The sequence below is a fragment of the Astatotilapia calliptera genome, chromosome 6 (genome assembly GCF_964374335.1).
Source record: "Astatotilapia calliptera chromosome 6, fAstCal68.1, whole genome shotgun sequence".
NCBI classification, from domain to species: Eukaryota; Metazoa; Chordata; class Actinopteri; order Cichliformes; family Cichlidae; genus Astatotilapia; species Astatotilapia calliptera.
Genome location: NC_137427.1, coordinates 9,046,167 through 9,062,014, shown reverse-complemented (window position 1 = coordinate 9,062,014; position 15,848 = coordinate 9,046,167). Strand labels below are relative to the sequence as shown.

At 39.9% G+C, this 15,848-nt stretch overlaps 2 protein-coding genes across 2 annotated transcripts; both read right to left on the bottom strand.

Moving 5' to 3' along the window:
• Window positions 1-203: 203 nt before the first annotated feature.
• Window positions 204-5,073, bottom strand: LOC113023219 (kelch-like protein 10). Its single transcript, XM_080302717.1, has 5 exons — window positions 4,967-5,073; window positions 3,418-3,901; window positions 2,235-2,849; window positions 1,363-1,512; window positions 204-632 (listed from the first exon to the last, which is right to left on the bottom strand). The coding sequence occupies exons 2-5, from the start codon at window positions 3,832-3,834 to the stop codon at window positions 279-281; spliced, it is 1,536 nt and encodes a 511-aa protein (XP_080158843.1). The 5' UTR covers window positions 3,835-3,901; window positions 4,967-5,073; the 3' UTR covers window positions 204-278.
• A 3,393-nt stretch (window positions 5,074-8,466) lies between these two features.
• Window positions 8,467-13,191, bottom strand: LOC113023220 (kelch-like protein 10). The gene is made up of 5 exons (XM_080302716.1): window positions 12,936-13,191; window positions 11,433-11,916; window positions 10,259-10,873; window positions 9,991-10,140; window positions 8,467-8,902 (listed from the first exon to the last, which is right to left on the bottom strand). The coding sequence occupies exons 1-5, from the start codon at window positions 13,082-13,084 to the stop codon at window positions 8,549-8,551; spliced, it is 1,752 nt and encodes a 583-aa protein (XP_080158842.1). The 5' UTR covers window positions 13,085-13,191; the 3' UTR covers window positions 8,467-8,548.
• Between the last annotated feature and the right edge of the window lie 2,657 nt (window positions 13,192-15,848).

The following is a 15,848-nucleotide window of genomic DNA, read 5'->3' as shown; positions in this document are numbered from 1 at the left end:
TGTGATCTGGTCACCCTTTGTGCATGTCCGTTCTACTCAGCAGCCATACCTTGCAGGGAATGAAAAATTCTTTTAAATTTGTTATTGTTGCAATGGCGTTCTCTTGATGAAACCCAGTATCTGCAGTGCACGGTCTCCTCACGCACACACTTAAAGTTTTTGAAATATCTACAAAAAATGTCCAGTTCACCAGCGGTTTGATGTTCTAAAGATTTATTTCAGTCCTTCATGTTGGAGTCCCAGATGTTGACACATGGCAGTATTGCATTTTAAAGGTGTTACGTGGACTCCGCTGCTTCTTCTGGCACATTTAAACATGTCAGGCTGTCACAAGGAATGGTGTAATCAGACAGGTTGGGATGTCCGGACACCACACAGCAGCTCAGGGCACTGCGGAAAATCCCCATGTGAGGCGCATTAAACCACCGGTTGTTTGAAGCGTCGTAGTACTCAACGTTGAAAGTGGTGGTGAAGCCGTTGAAGCCCCCGACAGCAAAGAGGCGATCATTGATTACTGCAATGCCAAAGTTGCTGCGGCGGGTCAACATAGAGGACACGAGGTTCCACGTATTGGTTTGTGGGTTGTAAGCCTCAGCGGTGCGCAGACGTCTGTTTCCATCGAAGCCACCAACCTAAAAGTAAATGCATGGGTGAAATGATTGTGAAGTATTTATGTTTTCAGTTGTCTTCACAGCTCTTTTGCCTTTATTTCAAAAAGGAGCTTCGAGTTTCAGTCCTTTCTTCAGCAGGTCAGCACCAGGATAAGGTCACTGCATTCTGCTGATAATAATTTTTTCATTTTTGAATAGAGACAGTGTAAATAGAAAATAAATCTTCAAGAGTAGCTAGCTAAATAAAGAAGTATGTCTCCAAAGGTGAGACTACACAATCTTTGCTTTTTACCAAATCAACAGCAGCAGCAGCAAATCAACTAAATCAGTGGGTTTAAGGCAACTAGCAAGACAAATTTACAGCTAAAATACGTACTGTCCCAAGAGAATGAGTGCTAATCACTTGGCTTATTTTTCAAAAGGTGTTGGAGGATAATTTTGAAATTGTCTCTAACATATTTCCCCTAGTGGAATGATGAGGAAATGTGAAATCATCAGTGAAATCATTTTGGGAATGGAGCAAATTCAAATCATGAAATGAAAAAATACATGCAGCAGAAACATCACTAATCAGTTAAATTAATGAGTGAGAATGCCTTCTCTGAACCTGTGGTCAGGATAGGAATCTGATTATTGATGAATACAAAACAAAGTTAGCAAAACTGCCAAATCTGTCAGCCTTGCTGATCAAGGCACATTACAGATGTGACTTGTATGTTACGTGAGTGTCAGCACTACTTTCTGGTCTTACTGCAAAGACATGATCCGCATATGCAATGACACCTATCCCACTGCGGCGGCTGTTCATGGGACTGATCATCGTCCACTGGTCGGTCTCTGGGTTGTAACATTCAGCTGTCTGCAGACACTCGTTCCCATTGAATCCACCACAAATGTAAATCTGAAGACAAAGAAAAAAAACAAAAAAAACCTGACATTAGTATATATTTCAACTTTTTAAGAGTTGATGTTTTTCCCTACTTGCATGCTATTACATTCTGTGAACTTAAAAGTTTTTTGAAAATCTTTTTCTTTTACATGATCAACATAACAATGAACACTATAAATTCTTCTGATACAGACTGACATTTAGACATTTAGTCCCTGCCTTTCAAAAATAAAAAAAGCTAATTCTTTTAATGACTTTTGTTTTCCTTATCATCACTATTACGGGCATACAGGTAGTTTTAAATGTGTAGTTTTGTTCAATTTAGGCCTTCATCACTCTAGCTTAGAAACCAGTTTGTGAGGTATCTTGCACCTCGCTTCACTGTAAAAAATGTGTATCCCCTGACTGGTTGGCAAGTGGTAGCTGGAGGTTGATGGTGTCACTAGTGTGAAATTGAAGAAAGGTGTTGCACCACAAACCTCCTTGTGTTTGCTTTGGTCATTAGCAGACTGTTGAGCACACCAGAGGTTTGCATGGAATACTCTGACTTGTCTGCAAACACTCACAAACTATTTGTAGAAGTCAGTGTCTTTCTTACAACCACTCCCTAACCAGCCGAGGAATACATATTTTTCACTAGCAACTGGTTGTTACCAAAAGGTTGCTGACAGGTCTCTAGGCCTGTGTGCCTGAGACCCTACTCTATTTCTCTCCTGCTCTTTTACTTTACCCACCCGGCTGTGAAGTGTTGTGCAGCTGGCATCGCTCCTCTGTTCATGCATGGATGCAATAAGACTCCACTGGTTGGTTTCAGGTTGATAGCGCTCTGCACTGCTGAGTCGTACATGCCCGTCGTAGCCTCCCATGGCATAGATGAACCCGTTCAACACAGTCACGCTCACATAGCAGCGGCGGCAGTACATGGGTGCCACCTCATTCCAGGTGCGAGTGGTCAGGTCAAACCTACAGACGCTGTTGAAATGCTCCACCCTGTCGAAGCCACCAATGGAGTAGACGTACCCGTTGAGGAAGGCGGCTCCATGATAGGCACGAGGATGCTCCAGGTTGTTTGTTACGTTTACCCAGCATTCAGCCCGGTAATCATAGGCCTCGATGGCGTTAGTTGGATTACGGTCACTCCATCCCCCAATGGCCAGCAGGACGGAATGAGGCAGACGGGGACGAGCAAGATGGGGACAGAGGCAAAACACATAGGGTCTGTTGGTCATATTTTGTGGTAATATAATGGCAGCCTTTATCATGGACAGACGGTCAGAACTGGTCCGCACCAACTGATTGAGCCGCACATTGTCCCTTAGGTAGTCTAAAGTCACCAGTCCCAGTCGGACCTACAGAGAGATGACAGAAGACAATAGGACTTAGACAATGGAAACATTGAATTTGAACTATATCAGTTTTAGTCAACTCAAGCTTCTTTAGGATAATGCTCGTAGTGTTATTTCATTTTCTTATTGCTAGCAAGAGGGAGACCAAAGTGAGACACCATTAGCCTTTTTGTCAACATAGACAAAAGTCCTTTGTACAGTTCTGATGAAGATAAATCTTAAATCTAATGTGTTAAGTTTAACTTTATATAAAAAACAAATGACATAAACTAAAATAAAGCTGAGGAACACAAACAGGGGAGAATGGTTGTACTTGTTACGGACAGTTTTTAGTCATAGGCCTAGCAACTACACTAAATAAATACAATTTATTCTATAATATGTGTGAAGCTTTCTGATACAGTTTTAATGATCTTGAAGAGAATTGCTTAAATGTGGTTTGGCTACAGCTGAAAAGACCAACATCTCGAGCGATTAAAGCATCCTTATACCCAGATGGATTGACTCAATCTATGACTTAAATGCTGAAGATTTAAGTCGAAACTAAATGTAGTAATGGAAGTTTATACACCTTAGACAACAGAGCGATGAGGTGTTGTTCCCGTTCTGCAGGCACATGGCTAATCCACTTTATAAGTGCTTCGTACGCAGTGCTCTCACACTGTACATTGAGGTCATCTCTTTCAAGAATATCACCAAGTTCCTCCACAGTTAGCTGCAGGAACTCCTCCTGAAGAACCACCTGCTCAAAGTTACTGACGATGTAGTGGAAGGCCTTGGCACGTAGTTCGGGTGATAAGTGTACTTTTGTGAACTGCCAAATGCCAACACAGTTCTCTGCGCAGAGTTGCTCCCCCACGAAGTCACTGCAGATTTTTACAATGTCCATTACATTGAGTTGATCAGCTGCCATGAGAAGTTCCACTGCGTTTTCCTCCGTTACAGAAACACTGCCAGTGTATGCAAAGTCAATGATGAGTGCCATCATCTCAGGAGACAAGCCAGGTATGTTGAAGACCTGTTTGTCTGGGTCGCTCCAAGAGGTGAAGAGAGCTCTGAGGGTAGAGATGGACACAGAGCAGAGAATTTTAAAAGGTGTGGAAGCAACAAGATAATAAACCATGTCAAGCTCAAGTAGGATAAATATATAAAATCAATTGACTGGAATGGAAATGATCGCCTGATTGCATGTGTTACTATGTGATTATTGTGATAGTCTTTTCATGTCTAGTCCATATTGCTGTAGAGGATATAACTCCAAAACAGAGTTTGTACATGTTTAGTGAGCTTGAGTGTTGGATTTATTACACTGGCAGTATGTATATGAAGCTATTGCCAAACAAAATGCAGTGACAGAGCCTCCACCATGTTTTACAGCTGATTCTAGACACTCAGTGTTGTACCTCTATGACAAATGTTTAAGTCAACTCCATAAGGCCTGTTTCCACTGATCTTCAGTCTAGTTATCGTGTAATTTGGCATATCTCAGCCAGTTTCCTTTCCTTATGGAAGTTCCAGTGCATTTTGCTCAATTACAGTCCCTGTTTCCCTTCCATAACCATTCCTAGCTTAAATGGCTTAACAAACAAATAAACAAATGAACAAAAACAAAACAAAACAAAAGCATTCCTCTGAAAATGGTCAGGTACAAGGACTGGACCGAAAAGGGTGAAAAATGTCCAATCAAAACCTTTGAAAGCCTCTGAGAACTGTTGTTCAAGTGTACCTTTAAAAAATCATCTACTTCAAAGCAAAACATAACGACATGAGAGGCAACTCAAAACTTTTGCACAGCATATAACTGCATAATAGCATTCAACCTTTTTAGTATTAGTAAATCTGGTGTGTTTTACTGTGTGGATAACACTTGATAAGATTTTAATGTAACTTAATAAAACACATAAATGAAACTTCAGCTCAACACAGTCTGAATTTAGTTCATGCAATCAGCAAGTGCAAATGTTTGCGTTATGTTTTGGGTATATCTGTCAGTTGACTGTGACCGTCTTTTTATCACAAAAGCTCCATGATTCCTTTTTGTTGGCACTGTTTCACAGACTAAGACCATGAATTACATAAATCGGTAATCATTCCTCCCCATTATCAGGTAAGCAACTCACCTGAAGGACGGGGTGCAGTTACACAGGATTATCTTGTGGACCGGAAATTCAACATCCTCCACTTTGATGATTGCATCACAAAATTTTCCCTCAAAACGGAGTTCATTATACACTGAGCTCGACTTGTATGGAGGCTGTTCTTCCCTCATCTTGAGTTTTGTGACTGCTTTTCTTATTTTTTTGTCTGAAGTTTGTCTTACAATCCAATACAGTTTGTCTTAAAGTGTTCTGAGCACCAAATCAAACCTAACTGTGACATTATGGAATGGAAGCTTATGACATCAAAATGACTTGGCAACAGTCACCCCATAGAATTGTTTTCAAATCTAAATCTACGTTTTTTAAAAAATGAACCTTTCATTGCTTAACAGCTTTGTTTTGATTTGGTTTTAATGTATTGCAAATGAGCCTCACAGATAGCACACAGCATTTTGTATGTTTGCTTCACAGAGGTCAACTTATGGACTACAATATCACATTTAGTTTTTATGCATGCAAGCTCATTGCCACACTTTTTTGTGTACTTTTCATTATTGCCCCGGTATTTTCCCTACTACACAACCTAAAGTATTTGTTATTAAAAATATGAGTCTAAAAATACATGGCAGTGCCAAACACAGATATGATACATAGCATGATTCATGGCTAAGCTGTTTTCTCGGATTGTATTAGACTTTTATCCAGGAGGAAAAATGTGCTCCTGCACTTTACTGATGTACTAGAGTAGTAAAAAACAAACAAATAAACAAACAAAAAACAGGTTTGTGTTCTAGAAAAATTTTATAGACCAACACTATAATATATGTACTGTATATATCGTACAAGACTGCTATAATGACGGTGCTTGACAGTGTTACCTCAGACAGGTGCAAGCAGTCACCTGCCTGAGCACAGACTGCACACGCATAGCAGATCTGCTGTTGAACAATTGCTCAAAGATATAAGACTAAAAAATATATATAAGACTAAAAGCAGGTTGGATGTGACAAGCCTGGTTTGATGTAGATGTAGAGGTGTGTATGAAAACATCATCCCAAAATTAGAAAATTATAATGGAAAGAGTTTGATTTAGAGTCTTTGTAAAATAAAGTGGAGCAGCAGGAACAATCCCAGGACAGCCTTCTGCTTGCAATAAGAAAAATGTAAGAAATGTTTACAGTAAATTCATAAATCAGTCAATTCAGCATCAGAATAAAGATTAGACCACCATGGAGGGAGGTTGTTCCTATGAACAGCTTTGCAAATCACTGTCTACACGTTGGTTTACTGCAATAAGGTGCTGTGTTGGTGTTGCTTCAACCTTCATGTTGTGCAGGTAGGGGGACTGCACAGCATTTTATGCTTTTTCCCCCTGTCCCAAATGTGGGATAGGGGAATATAAGACTCCCCTTATAGATGGCTAATAAATCGTTTATAGCTATGTTATTAATTAAGCTTCAAACACTTTATAAACCATTAATAAATGTTACGCATTAAAGAAAGAGAGAAGAAAGAGAAAAACCTGACCAGTTTATTGTCAAATAGAGATCTATTCACTTATATATTTCATCTAGAGTTGCTATATTAAACATTTCAGACTAAGTTACTACCTTGTAAGCACAATAGGCATTTGTAAAGATATATTTTAAACATATAATATTGTATTTTATCAGTGCATTATAAATATCTGCAACTATCAATGGGAGCCTTATTGTAAAATGTAAAACGTGTCACTATTTATTAACGACTAATGAACATGTACGTGAAGTACCCTCAGAGGATCTACTAGAACATGTGAATGCAGCACTATAGACGATACCACCACCATTTCCGAGACTAACAAGCTGATCTACAACACGGCAGCAGTGATCAGTGAGATGCTTGGCTACAAGTTGAATAGTCGCAAGGAGCAGTACCCTCAAGGTAGCACGGAGAGAGGTTAGCCAACTATCTGAGCTGCAGAATGGTATGACTGTGAGGGACCAAGCAGCCAAAGCATAGAGGACACAGGCAAAAAATATCTTCAAAAAGGGTTTTCTTTATTTTAACCCTCAAAAAGTTCAAAAATGACAAAATTCAAAATCATAATTAGCAGGCCCATAAAAGAGGTCAACTAAATATAACTCTGCGAAAAGTAATTTCCAGAAACTTAAACCAACAAAGTGAGACACAACTTAACTCACAAACTGACCGAATTACAAAGACACATGAGGGTAGCTTTTATAATGATTTGGCCAAACCATTTACACACAATAGGGGGGAAACAAAAACACACACTAATATTAACTAAGCACAGAATAACCTAACTAAACCTAAAACACCCCTGCTCCTGGTAAGCCCATGGTTGGTCCTGCTGAGCAGGCATTTTGTTCCCAGAGTTGTCAGCCACGATATTTGCCCAGACAGAAAACAGCCACCACCCAAACCCAGGTAACTCAAAGAAAGAGAAACATAATTAATATAACAAAATATTTTAGAAAAACCACACAATGTTACTATGTGCGCGCCTCATAATACCAGTGTTAGGTTTACCCAAATGATTAATGAATTATATTAATGAAGAAAACTGCAAAGCAAACTAATAAAGTGAAAAAATGGACTGATTTACCCATGTGTGGCTGATGCCATCACAGTGACAAAGAAGATGCCTAAGAAGTACAGCAAGCCGTCCATACCTGAGGTCTTGGAAACTGCCAAGCAACAACTCAAAGCCTTGGCCAGTCGCTTGAAGAGGTACACCAGAGAGATCGAAGGCAGGAGAATAAACCAGCTGTTCTCCACAGAACAATCCAAGGTGTACTCTCAGTGTCAGGGGAACAATATGAGAACAGCACCACCAAGGCTGGAGACGGAGCAATACTGGAAGAGCATGTGGGAGAAAGACGCAACCCATAACAGCAATGCTCAGTGGATAGCGGATCTGAGAGCAGATCACAGCAACCTCCCTGAACACATAAAGACCGGATTTTCCTTAGTAAATATGAAGGTCATGCTTTTTTATCATAAACAAATATATAATTCTATGTAATATAGTGGAAAATACCACAAAGCACATTAAATACACACTGAGAAATAGAGTTATTTTTCTGTTTCACACAAGAGAAAAGATGGTGTTAAGCAACACAGTATATGTGTGTAATATTTGTTAAAGATTCAGAAATTGTCAGAAATTGCTCAAAAATGACCCGTGGATACATTCCTACTCAAGTGTAAAGTCTGTTACTAGACAGAACCCCAGCTGACTTAAGAAGGGAGAGTAAAAGCTTCCCTTTATTCTTGTTGTGTTTACCTAGGAGGACTTGGAAAAGTCCCACATGTGACTTATTGTGATCTGGTCACCCTTTGTGCATGTCTGTTCTACTCAGCAGCCATACCTTGCAGGGAATGAAAAATTCTTTTAAATTTGTTATTGTTGCAATGGCGTTCTCTTGATGAAACCCAGTATCTGCAGTGCACGGTCTCCTCACGCACACACTTAAAGTTTTTGAAATATCTACAAAAAATGTCCAGTTCACCAGCGGTTTGATGTTCTAAAGATTTATTTCAGTCCTTCATGTTGGAGTCCCAGATGTTGACACATGGCAGTATTGCATTTTAAAGGTGTTACGTGGACTCCGCTGCTTCTTCTGGCACATTTAAACATGTCAGGCTGTCACGAGGAATGGTGTAATCAGACAGGTTGGGATGTCCGGACACCACACAGCAGCTCAGGGCACTGCGGAAAATCCCCATGTGAGGCGCATTAAACCACCGGTTGTTTGAAGCGTCGTAGTACTCAACGTTGAAAGTGGTGGTGAAGCCGTTGAAGCCCCCGACAGCAAAGAGGCGATCATTGATTACTGCAATGCCAAAGTTGCTGCGGCGGGTCAACATAGAGGACACGAGGTTCCACGTATTGGTTTGTGGGTTGTAAGCCTCAGCGGTGCGCAGACGTCTGTTTCCATCGAAGCCACCAACCTAAAAGTAAATGCATGGGTGAAATGACTGACTGTAGTTGAAACCAGTTTCACAGCACCCTTGTAAGAAAGTGCACCTGCTATACTTCTTAAGCTGTTTTTCGCACAGATACTTCAGAAAGTGACTGTAAGAATTAAGTTGCAATACTGTCCAAAGTTGCCTTTAATATGTAGCAGACACAATCAGATGCTGCTTTAGGTGTGGTCTGACTACTGGAATTACTCTGATTTGTTTAGGGTTTTACCTGGATAAAGCGAAAAGTTACCCGACATACTCTCATGCCGTTATATGGAGTTTACACATCAAATTTGTTTAAAAAAATAAGGCTATTTAATGTTCCACTATTTGAATTTTCCCAGGTCCCTCTGTTTGGGAATGTCAAGAAAAGATCAGGATGTAGCGGCTGTGTGAAAATGACTTGTGAGTTACAAAGAAAAAGTAAAATAAAGTAAAAGTGGGCTGTTTTGGAAGTCTTTATGACTCGGAAGGTTAGTGGTTTGATCCCTGGCTCCTCCAGTCTGCATGTGAAGAGTGTGAATGTGTATGAATGTAGTTAGGAACCACTCAGTTCAGAGCAAGTGTGTGATTGGGTGAATGTGGCAGGTTGTATAGAGCACTTTGAGTAATCCGGGAGAGTAGAGAGTAGAAAAGCGCCATATCACCTCAAATTGTTCTGGGCCAGCAAAGGGCCAGCAGTGTATCTACAACTGGCCTTGTGCTGGCCCATGTGTGGGCCACGTCTGGCAAACCAGATCTGGGCCACTAAAGGGGCCGTCATTCTTTGCGGTATGTGGGCCATGTGAAAGCACATTGTGTGGGCCAGATCCGGGCCATACCAATTTTGCTGTGTGGGTTTCACATGCGAGATGTGAAATCATTAGTGAAATCATCAACATTTTGGGAATGGGGCACATTTACATCGTGAAATGAAAAAAATACATGAAGGATAGGAATCTCTGATAATTGATAAATACAAAACAAAGTTGGCAAAAAAATTTTTAACCCAAACTGTCAGCCTTGCTGATCAAGGCACATTACAGATGTGACTTGTATGTTACGTAAGTGTCAGCACTACTTTCTGGTCTTACTGCAAAGACATGATCCGCATATGCAATGACACCTATCCCACTGCGGCGGCTGTTCATGGGACTGATCATCGTCCACTGGTCGGTCTCTGGGTTGTAACATTCAGCTGTCTGCAGACACTCGTTCCCATTGAATCCACCACAAATGTAAATCTGAAGACAAAGAAAAAAAACAAAAAAACCTGACATTAGTATATATTTCAACTTTTTAAGAGTTGATGTGTGCCTGAGACCCTACTCTATTTCTCTCCTGCTCTTTTACTTTACCCACCCGGCTGTGAAGTGTTGTGCAGCTGGCATCGCTCCTCTGTTCATGCATGGATGCAATAAGACTCCACTGGTTGGTTTCAGGTTGATAGCGCTCTGCACTGCTGAGTCGTACATGCCCGTCGTAGCCTCCCATGGCATAGATGAACCCGTTCAACACAGTCACGCTCACATAGCAGCGGCGGCAGTACATGGGTGCCACCTCATTCCAAGTGCGAGTGGTCAGGTCAAACCTACAGACGCTGTTGAAATGCTCCACCCTGTCGAAGCCACCAATGGAGTAGACGTACCCGTTGAGGAAGGCAGCTCCATGATAGGCACGAGGATGCTCCAGGTTGTTTGTTACGTTTACCCAGCATTCAGCCCGGTAATCATAGGCCTCGATGGCGTTAGTTGGATTACGGTCACTCCATCCCCCAATGGCCAGCAGGACGGAATGAGGCAGACGGGGACGAGCAAGATGGGGACAGAGGCGAAACACATAGGGTCTGTTGGTCATATTTTGTGGTAATATAATGGCAGCCTTTATCATGGACAGACGGTCAGAACTGGTCCGCACCAACTGATTGAGCCGCACATTGTCCCTTAGGTAGTCTAAAGTCACCAGTCCCAGTCGGACCTACAGAGAGATGACAGAAGACAATAGGACTTAGACAATGGAAACATTGAATTTGAACTATATCAGTTTTAGTCAACTCAAGCTTCTTTAGGATAATGCTCGTAGTGTTATTTCATTTTCTTATTGCTAGCAAGAGGGAGACCAAAGTGAGACACCATTAGCCTTTTTGTCAACATAGACAAAAGTCCTTTGTACAGTTCTGATGAAGATAAATTTTAAATCTAATGTGTTAAGTTTAACTTTATATAAAAAACAAATGACATAAACTAAAATAAAGCTGAGGAACACAAACAGGGGAGAATGGTTGTACTTGTTACGGACAGTTTTTAGTCATAGGCCTAGCAACTACACTAAATAAATACAATTTATTCTGTGAAGCTTTCTGATACAGTTTTAATGATCTTGAAGAGAATTGCTTAAATGTGGTTTGGCTACAGCTGAAAAGACCAACATCTCGAGCGATTAAAGCATCCTTATACCCAGATGGATTGACTCAATCTATGACTTAAATGCTGAAGATTTAAGTCGAAACTAAATGTAGTAATGGAAGTTTATACACCTTAGACAACAGAGCGATGAGGTGTTGTTCCCGTTCTGCAGGCACATGGCTAATCCACTTTATAAGTGCTTCGTACGCAGTGCTCTCACACTGTACATTGAGGTCATCTCTTTCAAGAATATCACCAAGTTCCTCCACAGTTAGCTGCAGGAACTCCTCCTGAAGAACCACCTGCTCAAAGTTACTGATGATGTAGTGGAAGGCCTTGGCACGTAGTTCGGGTGATAAGTGTACTTTTGTGAACTGCCAAATGCCAACACAGTTCTCTGCGCAGAGTTGCTCCCCCACGAAGTCACTGCAGATTTTTACAATGTCCATTACATTGAGTTGATCAGCTGCCATGAGAAGTTCCACTGCGTTTTCCTCCGTTACAGAAACACTGCCAGTGTATGCAAAGTCAATGATGAGTGCCATCATCTCAGGAGACAAGCCAGGTATGTTGAAGACCTGTTTGTCTGGGTCGCTCCAAGAGGTGAAGAGAGCTCTGAGGGTAGAGATGGACACAGAGCAGAGAATTTTAAAAGGTGTGGAAGCAACAAGATAATAAACCATGTCAAGCACAAGTAGGATAAATATATAAAATCAATTGACTGGAATGGAAATGATCGCCTGATTGCATGTGTTACTATGTGATTATTGTGATAGTCTTTTCATGTCTAGTCCATATTGCTGTAGAGGATATAACTCCAAAACAGAGTTTGTACATGTTTAGTGAGCTTGAGTGTTGGATTTATTACACTGGCAGTATGTATATGAAGCTATTGCCAAACAAAATGCAGTGACAGAGCCTCCACCATGTTTTACAGCTGATTCGAGACACTCAGTGTTGTACCTCTATGACAAATGTTTAAGTCAACTCCATAAGGCCTGTTTCCACTGATCTTCAGTCTAGTTACCGTGTAATTTGGCATATCTCAGCCTGTTTCCTTTTTCATAGGTCAACATTAAATGGCTTAACAAACAAATAAACAAACAAACAAAAACAAAACAAAAGCATTCCTCTGAAAATGGTCAGGTACAATGACTGGACCGAAAAGGGTGAAAAATGTCCAATCAAAACCTTTGAAAGCCTCTGAGAACTGTTGTTCAAGTGTACCTTTAAAAAATCATCTAATTCAAAGCAAAACATAACGACATGAGAGGCAACTCAAAACTTTTGCACAGCATATAACTGAATAATAGCATTCAACCTTTTTAGTATTAGTAAATCTGGTGTGTTTTACTGTGTGGATAACACTTGATAAGATTTTAATGTAACTTAATAAAACACATAAATGAAACTTCAGCTCAACACAGTCTGAATTTAGTTCATGCAATCAGCAAGTGCAAATGTTTGCGTTATGTTTTGGGTATATCTGTCAGTTGACTGTGACCGTCTTTTTATCACAAAAGCTCCATGATTCCTTTTTGTTGGCACTGTTTCACAGACTAAGACCATGAAATACATTTTCCTGGGGTATAAATCGGTAATCATTCCTCCCCATTATCAGGTAAGCAACTCACCTGAAGTACGGGGTGCAGTTACACAGGATTATCTTGTGGACCGGAAATTCAACATCCTCCACTTTGATGATTGCATCACAAAATTTTCCCTCAAAACGGAGTTCATTATACACTGAGCTCGACTTGTATGGAGGCTGTTCTTCCCTCATCTTGAGTTTTGTGACTGCTTTTCTTATTTTTTTGTCTGAAGTTTGTCTTACAATCCAATACAGTTTGTCTTAAAGTGTTCTGAGCACCAAATCAAACCTAACTGTGACATTATGGAATGGAAGCTTATGACATCAAAATGACTTGGCAACAGTCACCCCATAGAATTGTTTTCAAATCTAAATCTACGTTTTTTTAAAAATGAACCTTTCATTGCTTAACAGCTTTGTTTTGATTTGGTTTTAATGTATTGCAAATGAGCCTCACAGATAGCACACAGCATTTTGTATGTTTGCTTCACAGAGGTCAACTTATGGACTACAATATCACATTTAGCTTTTATGCATGCAAGCTCATTGCCACACTTTTTTCGTATACATTTCATTATTGCCCCGGTATTTTCCCTACTACACAACCTAAAGTATTTGTTATTAAAAATATGAGTCTAAAAATACATGGCAGTGCCAAACACAGATATGATTCGTGGCTAAGCTGTTTTCTCGGATTGTATTAGACTTTTATCCATGAGGAAAAATGTGCTCCTGCACTTTACTGATGTACTAGAGTAGTAAAAAACAAACAAATAAACAAACAAAAAACAGGTTTGTGTTCTAGAAAAATTTTGTAGACCAACACTATAACATATGTACTGTATATATTGTACAAGACTGCTATAATGACGGTGCTTGACAGTGTTACCTCAGACAGGTGCAAGCAGTCACCTTCCTGAGCACAGACTGCACACACATAGCAGATCTGCTGTTGAACAATTGCTCAAAGATATAATATACAAGACTAAGGTTGGATGTGACAAGCCTGGTTTGATGTAGATGTAGATGTGTGTATGAAAACATCATCCTAAAATTAGAAAATTATAATGGGAAGCGTGTGATTTAGAGTTTTCGAAAATGAAGTGGAGTAGCAGGAAGAATCCCAGGACAGCCTTCTGCTTGCAATAAGACAAATGTATGAAATCTTTACAGTAAATTCATAAATCAGTCAATTCAGCATCCGAATAAAGATTAGACCACCATGGAGGGAGGTTGTTCCTATGAACAGCTTTGCAGATATATGATATATACTGTATATATGACAATATTTTTTAAACACATAAAGTAAGTAAAAAAGGAGAGATATTGGTCAAAGTTATGTGTTGCAGATGTCACACAGGCACTTTTATTAACATACAGGGTAGATGTACATAAAAAATTGCTCAGAAATAAATTATCAGCATTTATTAAATACTAACGCCCCGTGAATAAAAATTAGAGATGGACCGATCCGATATTACGTATCGGTATCGGTCCGATACTGACCTAAATTACTGGATCGGATATCGGAGAAAAATAAAAAATGTAATCCGATCCATTAAATATCACGAAAGCACCTCACAAAACTTGCAACACGCCGTAACTCACCTCAGAACGTTAGCACGTCGGAGCAGTGTGGTCACGTGATAGAGCGGCTGTGGCATGCGGGACCTGTCGGTGGTCTGGATAGCATTTGGAGCTTCGCTAGCAACCTGGCATTTCATCTCCGACAAAGTTATCCCGAGAGAAGTAAAGCAAGTGTGTAAGTCCATCTCCGAATGTTTGTAAAGCATTCCTGCGTTAATCTTAACAAGCGACTGCCTCTCGCTCTCCGGCTGCTACTTCAATCGTGAAACTGCTTAACGATCAGCTGATCGGCTTTTCTGTCGGGAGTCCGTGTCTCTGGTTTGCTTTTGGCCCACTTTGCACCAGAAAGAGGAAACCAGTGGCTGAACAACAGCAGCACGTTTAAGCTTGATCAGCTGTTGTTTGAATGTATTTAATATTACTTTCTACACCAGGATCTTTTTCTACGTAGCTGACGCTGGTAACTGTGCAGGGGCGGATCTAGCAAAGTTTAGCCAGGGGGGCCGATAGGGCATGAACAGGGAAAAGGGGGCACAAAGACATACTTTTCTTTCTTATTCTCATTTAAAATGTCGAGCTTTTAATAAATAATTATCTGACACCCAAAGTTTTAATTTGATGTAAAATGAATAGAAGTCAATTACTGTATATAGTGACTATTAAGTCTAATATATATACCCTAGTAAGCTATAGTACTTTTTACTTTGGGAAGGTACCATCTGTGCAGTCTGCAATTTTGTTGAAGAAAGATGTTGAATCTATTTAATATTTCTTGAAAAATAATTGATTTCTGTGCATTTTTTTCACACTTCATCAAATTAAGGTTGATTACGTCGATTAAGCATCATGAGGTGGCGCGTGAGGGGTGGTTCCCTATTTTTTATTTATTTATTTTTGTTGTTGCTGGGAGTTGGAACCCTATTAGTTAGGTTGCTTAATATTTACGCTAAGTACTCTTTAAAATACCAGAATAGTGAGGATGGTGTAGGTTTAAGTTTATTAGATTGATCAGTATTGCTGAACTATGAAATATTTTTTTTGTATACAGGTATAACAGAATAGCTTTAGTGTAGTTGTTGTTTTAAACTTGAGTATGAACTTGCAGACTTGCAAAATGCAGCAAGATATTTTAAAAAACAGTTTTGTTGATTAAAAAACATTATATCGGATTCATATCGGTATCGGCAGATATCCAAATTTATGATATCGGTATCGGTATCGGACATAAAAAAGTGGTATCGTGCCATCTCTAATAAAAATAACACAATATTGTTTTCGTGCATAACAAAAAGCTCACAATTGTGCAGTTAAAATGTAAACTAAAATGAAGCTGAGCATAATAACAAAGACAGATAGATTTTGCAGCTGC

Bases quoted from the DNA above. Each gene is read 5' to 3' on its own strand.
- LOC113023219 (XM_080302717.1), bottom strand. From the start codon at position 3,834: ATGATGGCACTCATCATTGACTTTGCATACACTGGCAGTGTTTCTGTA. The intron at 2,850-3,417 runs GTGTATAAACTT...ATCTCTCTGTAG, and splicing joins TCATCGCTCTGTTGTCTAAG to GTCCGACTGGGACTGGTGAC. The intron at 633-1,362 runs GTAAGACCAGAA...ATTTACTTTTAG, and splicing joins ATGCGGATCATGTCTTTGCA to GTTGGTGGCTTCGATGGAAA.
- LOC113023220 (XM_080302716.1), bottom strand. From the start codon at position 13,084: ATGAGGGAAGAACAGCCTCCATACAAGTCGAGCTCAGTGTATAATGAA. The intron at 10,874-11,432 runs GTGTATAAACTT...ATCTCTCTGTAG, and splicing joins TCATCGCTCTGTTGTCTAAG to GTCCGACTGGGACTGGTGAC. The intron at 8,903-9,990 runs GTAAGACCAGAA...ATTTACTTTTAG, and splicing joins ATGCGGATCATGTCTTTGCA to GTTGGTGGCTTCGATGGAAA.